This window comes from Bos taurus, chromosome 21 (assembly GCF_002263795.3).
Source record: "Bos taurus isolate L1 Dominette 01449 registration number 42190680 breed Hereford chromosome 21, ARS-UCD2.0, whole genome shotgun sequence".
Lineage (NCBI taxonomy): Eukaryota > Metazoa > Chordata > Mammalia > Artiodactyla > Bovidae > Bos > Bos taurus.
The window spans coordinates 30,918,590-30,928,201 of NC_037348.1; the positions used below are offsets into that span (position 1 = coordinate 30,918,590).

Below are 9,612 nucleotides of genomic sequence, written 5' to 3' on the forward strand. Positions count from 1 at the left end.
ACGCAAATAAACATAGTTTCTGTACAGAACATAACAGGTGTGTATGCTTATGGTAGGTTATTGCTTTAACAAGATTGGTCAGAGGAATCCTTTCCAATGACGTCAAAGGCAGAGGAGGATACTAAGGTGAAAGTTCTCCCAAAGATGTAAACCTCATGATAATTTGCTTTATATGTATAAAAATACATGTATTAGCAATGAAAGTGGAAGGTATATTCAAGAAGGGAGATGATAAGAGGGAGGGTGAAGGGTAAAATCTGAGGTGCTTGGGCCCGTTTTGAGAACAGGGCAGGAAAAGCAAGCAATTAACAGGCAATCCCACACCATTGCCACCAGGGAAGGCAAAGTAAAAGTGTTAAGTTGCTCAGTCGTTTTGTCCGACTCTCTGCGACCCCAAAGTCTATGGCCACCAGGCTCCTCTGTCCAGGGAATTCTCCAGGCAAGAATACTGGGGTGGGTTCATATTCCCGTCTCCAGGGGATCTTCCTAACCCAGGGATTAAACCCAGGTCTCCTGCATTGCATTGCAGGAAGATTCTTTACCATCTGAGAAGAAAAGTTATGACCAACCTAGACAGCATATTAAGAAACAGAGACATTACTTTGCCAACAAAGGTCCGTCTAGTCAAAGCTATGGTTTTTCCAGTAGTCATGTATGGATGTGAGAGTTGGACTATAAAGAAAGCTGAGTACTGAAGAATTGATAATTTTGAACTGTGGTGTTGGAGAAGACTCTTGAGAGTCCCTTGGACTGCAAGGAGATCCAACCAGTCCATCCTAAAGGAAATCAGTCCTGAATATCCACTGGAAGGACTGATGCTGAAGCTGAAACTCCAATACTTTGACCACCTGATGCGAAGAACTGACTCATTGGGAAAGACCCTGATGCTGGGAAAGACTGAAGGCGGGAGGAAAAGGCGATGACAGAGGATAAGATGGTTGGATGGCATCACCGATTCAATGGACATGAGTTTGAGTAAGCTCCTGGAGTTGGTGATGGACAGGGAAGCCCGGCGTGCTGCAGTCCATGGGGGCGAAGAGTCGGACACGACTGAGCGACTGATCTGACTGAACTGACTGAACTGAACACCATTGCTTTGCTGGAGGTTATGACTTAGTGCTGAACCGAAAGTGAAAGTGAAAATAGAACGCAAAGCGTGGGAAAGGGTCATGAGCCATAATTCCACTTCCTCCTTGGCCAGCGTCTTCCTGCCCTCCTCCTCATGTTCTAGTGCCCCTTCGTTGGGCTGAGACCCCTACCAGTGCCTTCGTACCCCAATTCCCCAGCGCCCGTTAGGGCAATAGACTCTCGCTCCGCCCCGCCAGAAGAACTTCCGCGTCCTCGGCTGCCCCACCCCCGGCGGTTCTGCGCACGCGCGGGGGCCATATTAGCAGCGGATACTCGGGCACAGTAGTGTCTTTCCCGTGGAGAAAGGTGCTCGGTGTCGGTCTCCACTCTTCAGCGTCTTCCCTCCGGTGAGCCTTTACCCGTTGCGCATCCTCGGAAGCTTGGCCGCTCTCCCTGCAGGCCGGAGCCGTGAGCCTCGCGGCAGAGCGGGTCCCGGCCTGCAGCGGCCGCCGAGGAGCCGTGGGCACGATGACTCTGCACCGGCTCGTCAGTGACGGACCCGCCGGGGAACTGGCCCCGGCCGGCCTCCATCGGGCTTCCCTGCGCTGAGCGGGCATCGCGGGGCCGGGGACGCTCGGGCGGCGGGGCGGGCGCGGGCCTGGTGGGCAGGACAGAGTGGTAGGGCTGCCTCGGTCCCAGGAAGAGTTCGTATGCGAAAATGAAGCTGCGGGAGAGGAGGTGCGGGTGACTCGCCTCGGGCGGTTGACCGGCGTGGAGATGAGAAAGTTGTGTTCTCGCGCGAATCAGAAGCCCGGCGGGTCTCCTCTCTGTGCCCTCCTGGCTCTTTGCTCAGGGCCACACTTACCTTTCAGCTGCCTGTTGCAGTACCCTCATAACTGGTTATTCTGCCCCAGTCTTCACCAGCCAGAGCGATCTTTCTAAAATGCCAGTCAGCTTCTGTGGCTCTTTGGCCCAGCATTATTCTTTGGAGCCCCATTGCTTAAGAGATAAAATTCACAGTTTTTACCTGGGCATGCGGGCCTTCGGGGCCTGATCCCTGCTTATTTTTCCATTCTTAATTCTCAATATTCCAGGATTTGGGAAAATTGGCTCTGGAAGCCGAAGTTTGGCTTTTCAACCAAGTCACGCAGAGCCCCAATGTTGTCTTCTGTAGAAATAGTAATAATGCCCAAGATTGCTGTCCCGCTTCTCCCTTTCATGGTTCAGGACCCCGGTATCATCCTGTGGAGAAAGCCTAAGTCTCTTAGCTTGGCATTCAAAGCTCTACATGATCTAGATACTTGTTTAGTTCTTTAGTTTTTTCATATATCTGTATATTTTAAAAAAATTTTAATTGGAGGATAATTGCTTAACAATGTTGTATTGGTTTCTGCTCTACAAGTTGTGAATCAGCCATAAGTATGCATATATCCCCTCCCTCTTGAGCCCTTCACTCCCATCCCACCTACTCCCATCCCACCTTTCTAGGTTGACAGAGCACTAGGCTGAGCTCCCTGTGCTATACAGCAGCTTCCCACTAGTTAACCTGTTTTACACATGATGGTGTGTGTATTTCAGTGCTACTCTCAATTCGTCCCAACCTCTTCCTCCTGCCCCTCACTGTGCCCACAAGTCCCTTCTCTACATCTGTGTCTATCCCTGCCCTGCAAATAGGTTCATCTGTACCATTTTCCTGGATTCCTGTATATGTGTTAATATACAATATTTGTTTTTCACTTTGTGACTCACTTCACTCTGTATAACAGGCTCTAGATTCATCCACCTGGGTTCAACCTACTCCAATTAGTTCCTTACTATGACCGACTAATAGTTCATTGTGTCTATGAATACAGCTTCTTTACTCATTCATCTGTAGATGGACATCTAGGTTGCTTCCATGTCATATGTATGTTTTTTTTAACTTCAGCAACTTGTCTTACCCATTGAGCTATCCTGCCTCAGTGCCCTTTGTTCATGCTTTCTCCTCTGCCTGGAATGCCTTTTCCTTCTTTCTTCCCCCATTCTTCCTCTTAGACCTGAATGTTCTCAGCCTTATTTCTGCCTTTCCTGCCTCTAATATGGGCTCATATTCTGTATTTGTTTCACAAAAACTACTTCCTGGATTTTCTCCAACCTGTTCCCACTCTACCCTTGGTGCCTCTGTTTCCACACTGCTTTATAATTGTCCTTCTGTGTCTGCTTCCCTCACTGTAAACTCTTCAGGAAAGGGATTGGTCGTACATAGGTAGGATCTTGGTATTTCAGCATTTAGCATAGTGCCTGGGTGCACCATAATGTTGGCTGAATGAAGACAGTGGACAAAACAGATTTTTTTCAAGTCAAGAAATGCTTTTTAAACTGTAGGTTTCATTTAATAATTACCTTATTTTCTTTTTACAGGAATTATCATAAACTTAAGAAAACATGGTGAGTTAATATACATGACAATAAACTGTTGCCTGATACATCAAATTGCTTGTACTCATCTTACCAACTTGCATGAGAAAATTGAAATGGAATGATGTCTTCGTATCAGTTTCCTCCCATATGCTGAATTTTGCATGCCAGGATGTGTTCTGTAAAATGATTTGTGGGTTTGCAGGGGTTGACTCAGAGAACACGATGGCATCCCACTCCAGTACTTTTGCCTGGAAAATCCCATGGACGGAGGAGCCTGGTAGGCTGCAGTCCACGGGGTCGCTAGGGGTCGGACACGACTGAGCGACTTCACTTTCACTTTTACGCATTGGAGAAGGAAATGGCAACCCACTCCAGTGTTCTTGCCTGGAGAATCCCAGGGACAGGGGAGCCTGGTGGGCTGCCGTTTATGGGGTCGCACAGAGTCGAACATGACTGAAGCGACTTAGCAGCAGCAGGGGTTGACTTTTTTTAGTGGGTAGAAATCATTTGTATGTTTTTCCTTTGCAGTCTCGAAGATATGACTCCAGGACCACTATATTTTCTCCAGAAGGTAAAATATAAATTATTTGATCTGTCTCAAAAAAAAAAAAAAAAAATTTTTTTAAGTGTTAAGTTGTTCATCCTTTTTGTACTTTGAGGTAGTTATGGTCACTAGGTTAATAGTTATGGTCACTAGGCTTCATAGGACTATTAGTAAAAATGGGACAGTTGTTTGTAGCTCTCTAGTGTTGTTGCTGATTGCTCTTGAACCAGTGGTGCGAGAACAAGGAGGAGAGTCTTGGTTTCTTTCTGCTTGTGTCTTGTAGGTCGCTTGTACCAAGTTGAATATGCCATGGAAGCTATTGGACACGCAGGCACCTGTTTGGGAATTTTAGCAAACGATGGTGTTCTGCTTGCAGCAGAGAGACGCAACATCCACAAGCTTCTTGATGAAGTCTTTTTTTCTGAAAAAATTTATAAACTGAATGAGTAAGTGCAATCTTAGGGAAGAGAGTTGAAAACATCTCATCATATTTTGGGAGGGCTATGCACTATGACACGGTACAATTGAACAGTTTGTTGTGTTTTTACTTTTGAAAATTCCTGGTTTTAACGTAACCTGCTTGAAACCTCCTTGAAGCCCACGACCATAAATGCAGGGCCAGGTACTCAGTGGAGAAACGTTGTACAGTGATGAGAGTACAGGCATGGCGGTCACTCAGCTTTGGGTTTAATCTAGGTTCCACCAATACAAGCTGTGACTTCACACCCATTGTTTAACTTCTCTGGGCCTCCAGTAGAGCCTACTGGAGTCATTGTGGCAGTTCAGTGAAATAAAATGAATGAGTGAAATAAGCTAGCACAGTGTTAGGAATATAGGAGGACTTCGAGGTATTGTTTAGAATGGTTAGGAGGAATTAGTTTTAATTATACTGAATCTTAACAAAGACCATGCCTCCTGGAGGTCTTAGAAAAGTTTAGACAGGGCCTGTACACTAGTGAAATTTCTGCTATACTTGGGTGTACAGGACTGCAGCTAGCAGAGTGGATTTGCTGATTGGAGACCCTCCCTTCTGTGGTGCGCCATGTGAATGTTGGCTGTAGGGCCTTTTTGATACACCCACCCTGGAAAGTGTCATCCCTCCACAGTCACTGTCGGGCCCTCTCAAGCAGCCTGCAGGCTTGATTGGGCACAGTGCCAGAGGAGTCAAGGCTGTAGGAGAGCCGGGGCAGCCTTCAGGAAACGGAGGGTAGATAAAGAAAATGCACTCTCCCAGTGAGCCTAGCCCTGGGCTTCCTTGTCAGGCTCAAAAATATCCTGCCCTTCGGGTCCCTTCATCTTCACCCCCATCAAGTGAAGCCTTTGAAAGTAAGAATACTTATTCCCAAGAATGTGAAGTAGTCTGTCTTCCTGTCTGGCTAAACATTTTTCTTCCTTGCGGTTGAATCTTCTTGGGATTTACCCTAGCTTCCTAGTGTTTATTCTCTTGCCCTGTTCACAGGGTGGTGATGGTAAATGCATCTGTTGTGAAGAACTCAAGGGTGCATTTTTTATCTTATGTGTTGAATGACAACAAGTTGAAAGTTTCCAACAAAGATAAAACTCATGTAGTTTTTGCCTGAAGGGTGTAGCACCTGTGAGTAAGCATGGTGAATTTCTAATAGAATTTAGTGTATTGTAAAACTTGTAAAATACCTCTGGCAAGCATCCTCCCTAATTACAGATAAATGTCTTTCTTTTCTGCAAGGGATATGGCCTGTAGCGTGGCAGGCATAACTTCTGATGCTAATGTTCTGACCAATGAACTGAGGCTCATTGCGCAAAGGTATGGTCATAAATAATTGATATGTAAAGTTAATTTTGATGTTTCTAAGAAGAATGCATTTTTTTTAAAGATTAAAGTAATTAAAAACCTATTAACTGAAAATTACAGTTTATTTCTTTAACCAAACTTGTAAAATATTTGGTTGGCCAAAAAGATCATTCATCTTATGGAAAACCTGAACGAACTTTTTGGCCAACCCAGTATTGTTTACGGTAAGGTTATTAAGCGTTGCCATACCCTCTGCCTTCCCCCTTCAGATTACAACTATTATGTTGTCCCCATGGCAGAGATATTTTTAAAAGGATATTTTGCTTAGTGTGTGTAGTGTTTCAGAGAAAACTATTAATATGCCAGTTTCTTTATCCTAGGTATTTATTACAGTATCAGGAGCCAATTCCTTGTGAGCAGTTGGTCACAGCACTGTGTGATATCAAACAAGCTTATACACAGTTTGGAGGTACTGAAACCTTTGGAAATTTTATTCCCAAGAGTTAAAACGTTTTATGAGTAATAACCTTTTTGAAACAGTAAAAAGAAATTGAAAATGAAATAAGTAGACACTTTTCATACATTCCAGCTTCATGAACTAACTGGCTTCTACTATGTAGACTATCAAACATTTTATTAATAGACTACTGAAAGGCCAAAATAACATGTTAAAATCAGAAAACAAATGACTTTTTACGTAATAGTAATGGTATTCAGCACTGGTCATCTGTGTATTCCCTCTCCTCACCGCATCCAAATCCTAGAAACAAAAGTGGAATTTCTGATGGAGCTTATCTGTGGTGGCCAGAACATGAGCAGTTTATGAATGCTTAACTTCACAGGAGAGGGGTTAGCCACATTCACTGAGCTCAAGTAACCATAGTGATGTTAAATTTAGAGTGTTGATATGTGTGACTTTGTTTTCTCTGTTAAAGGAAAACGTCCTTTTGGTGTTTCATTGCTTTACATTGGCTGGGATAAGCACTATGGCTTTCAGCTCTATCAGAGCGATCCTAGTGGAAATTATGGAGGTTGGAAAGCCACATGCATTGGAAACAATAGTGCTGTGAGTATTTTTGTGTTGCTATAAAAATCTAGCAAAAGGTCTAATCACTGCCATAATTACAAAGTAGTGATGAGTGTAAACAACATTTTAAAGTAGCTGCAACAAACTTAACATGATATGAAAATCTCCGTGATTTCTATTGGTGATAAAGTCACAGGTAGTACTAATACTGCTAGGATTTATTACCTACAATAATAACGAAAGGAAGTACCAGTTTTCAGTTAGAAGTTGTGAAAATAAGATCTAGTTTTTTTGGGTTTTTCCCACAGAATAGTCACAGACTCCCTGAATTCTGTCACGGATCCCTGGGGTCCATTCATAGATCATCACCCTCCCTCCTTCACACCCCTATCCCATGTCTACCCTCCCTGCCATCGAAATTGTTTATATTGGTTATAATGCCAATAATAATTTGGCATTATTCGTGTTCCTAAAAATGTACAGTTTTAAAGGAAATTCTCTATGTTGATTCTTCTTTATGTTTTATAGGCAGCTGTATCAATGTTAAAACAAGACTACAAAGAAGGAGAAATGACTTTGAAGTCAGCACTTGCTTTAGCTATCAAAGTCCTAAATAAGACCATGGATGTTAGTAAGCTGTCTGCTGAAAAAGGTAATTTATGTGCGCTCCTATAACTTGTTTGTTTAGTGAGAGAAGTAATTGAGTGGCTCTTGTGTTAGGCCTTTAACATGTTATGTAGTTCATTGAAACAGCAGCCTTTTTAAGTTAGGTGGCCTTATAACCATTTCCTAGACTTGACCAGGGTCAACATTGACAAGTTCTGGAGCTACAATTCCACATTACATTCCAAGCTTAAGGATTTGAGCCTGAATGTTCTCAATCTGTAATTAAATCTAAGCCATCCTATTTTATCTCATCGACTTCTTAATGATAATATCTATGCTCATGTATATACAAACTAAAGAATATGAAAGAAAGTTACATATTTATATGTGTGTGTGTGTATATATATATGTTTGGTGTACTTTATCAGAGGTATAACATTTTAAAAAGTTCTGCATCTACTGATCTTTTATGTTAAGCCCATGTTTGCAGTTGTAAATGCTATATTTAGCTAAAGTTATATGACCACATATGGCACCCCACTCCAGTACTCTTGCCTGGAAAATCCCATGGATGGAGAAGCCTGGAAGGCTGCAGTCCACGGGGTCGCTGAGGGTCGAACATGACTGAGCGACTTCACTTTCACGCATTGGAGAAGGAAATGGCAACCCACTCCAGTGTTCTTGCCTGGAGAATCCCAGGGACGGGGGAGCCTGGTGGGCTGCCGTCTATGGGGTCACACAGAGTCGGACACGACTGAAGTGACTTAGCAGTAGCAATAGCAATATGACCACATAAAACAATATTTCTAAATAATGTGTTTGAAAACTTATGGTAAATTAATATATTGATTTAATTTGGGATGACTTAGCTTCTGGTGTTCCTTTAAAAATGCCATTTACTTGCAGATTGTTATCTCTTGTCTACTTCTACTTAATTTCAGGAGGCAGTACTCGATTTCCCCTACTCAGAAGCTCTTCTCCTTTTGGTATTAGTCTGCTTTTTCTCATCTGTAGTCATAGGGGCTACTTTTCCTTTGAGAAGTTTGTGAAAAATAAATGTAAATAGTGGTTAAAGATACTGGCTGAGCCTGCAGAGATTCCAACAAGGAGATTATGATTTCTTCTGGTCAGGCTAGCTAGAGCAATTGGCTGGTTGTATTGAAAACTTTTTCCTAAAATTAACAGAACAGCAGCTCAGAGGTTAGTATGGGTGAAGATAAGGAAGATATTAAAATAAAAATATTCATAAAAGCATTACCAGATGGAAAGTATTTTTGTTTCCTTAAAAGTATCTATGAATTAATTGTATTAGACAGAAAACTTGGAAAAGTGTAGTAAAGCTCAAAGGGTATGAAGAGATTAAACTGTAGTTGCCCGTTAAGTGTGTTGGCTAAGTATGGCTGCCTGTAATACATGTGTGTGTGTTTGCTTCTAGTGGAAATTGCCACACTAACAAGAGAGAATGGAAAGACTGTCATCAGAGTTCTCAAACAAAAAGAAGTGGAACAGTTGATCAAAAAACATGAGGAAGAAGAAGCTAAAGCTGAGCGTGAGAAGAAAGAAAAAGAACAGAAAGAAAAGGATAAATAGAAGACAAAATCAGGGATTTTATAACTCATTTGGGGCACCATTTCAGTGTAAAGGCTGTCCTACTCTTCCACTTTGAGAAAGCTTTGACAAACTTTTTTAACTTGTCTAGTGGGAAAATAGGACGGTACCAACTGAATTGGGTCCTTGTTATTTCTGTCCAGGTGAATATTGTAATAATGATTACTCTTTATGGACATCTTAATCACCCTCTCCCTCTTTTTTTTTTTTTTTTTGAATAAAATTTGGAAAGAATGGAAATGGTGAAGGGAAAAATTCTCTAGCAATAACTGTTGAAGATACCAGGATTAATAGGGCTGTGGTTTTTTTCATGAATGTAGTGTGGCCACCTTTGCAGTAACCTTTAAAAAATGGACAGAAATGTAAACAGCATAAATAGAGAAAGATGGGAACTGTGCAGTGGAGATTTCCTATTTTGTTCCCCTACCAACTTGGAGAACCTGTAGCCCAATCTGAGCAAAACAGAGAGCTGTCCTTCTAGGCCTCATCTGATATTACCCTATCAGAGGCTTGTCCAGTGAAATAAGTCACATTCCTCTTCTAGGTTTGCCAGCCTTTGATACTGATGGATATTCTTACTGGACTTAA

At 42.5% G+C, this 9,612-nt stretch overlaps 1 protein-coding gene across 1 annotated transcript; it reads left to right on the forward strand.

Annotated features, from left to right (window-relative positions):
* Nucleotides 1-1,413: 1,413 nt before the first annotated feature.
* PSMA4 (proteasome 20S subunit alpha 4) lies at nucleotides 1,414-9,264 on the forward strand. Its single transcript, NM_001034381.2, has 9 exons — nucleotides 1,414-1,475; nucleotides 3,469-3,495; nucleotides 3,997-4,039; nucleotides 4,296-4,458; nucleotides 5,718-5,795; nucleotides 6,164-6,252; nucleotides 6,719-6,849; nucleotides 7,339-7,462; nucleotides 8,852-9,264. Exons 2-9 carry the CDS (start codon nucleotides 3,493-3,495, stop codon nucleotides 9,004-9,006), a joined length of 786 nt encoding a protein of 261 aa, NP_001029553.1. The 5' UTR covers nucleotides 1,414-1,475; nucleotides 3,469-3,492; the 3' UTR covers nucleotides 9,007-9,264.
* The last annotated feature ends 348 nt before the right edge of the window (nucleotides 9,265-9,612 follow it).

What these genes read in the sequence shown, in the direction of transcription:
- PSMA4 (NM_001034381.2), top strand. An exon ending in AGCTTATACACAGTTTGGAG is followed by an intron (nt 6,253 to 6,718) that starts GTACTGAAACCT and finishes TCTCTGTTAAAG; the next exon opens with GAAAACGTCCTTTTGGTGTT. An exon ending in TAAGCTGTCTGCTGAAAAAG is followed by an intron (nt 7,463 to 8,851) that starts GTAATTTATGTG and finishes GTTTGCTTCTAG; the next exon opens with TGGAAATTGCCACACTAACA.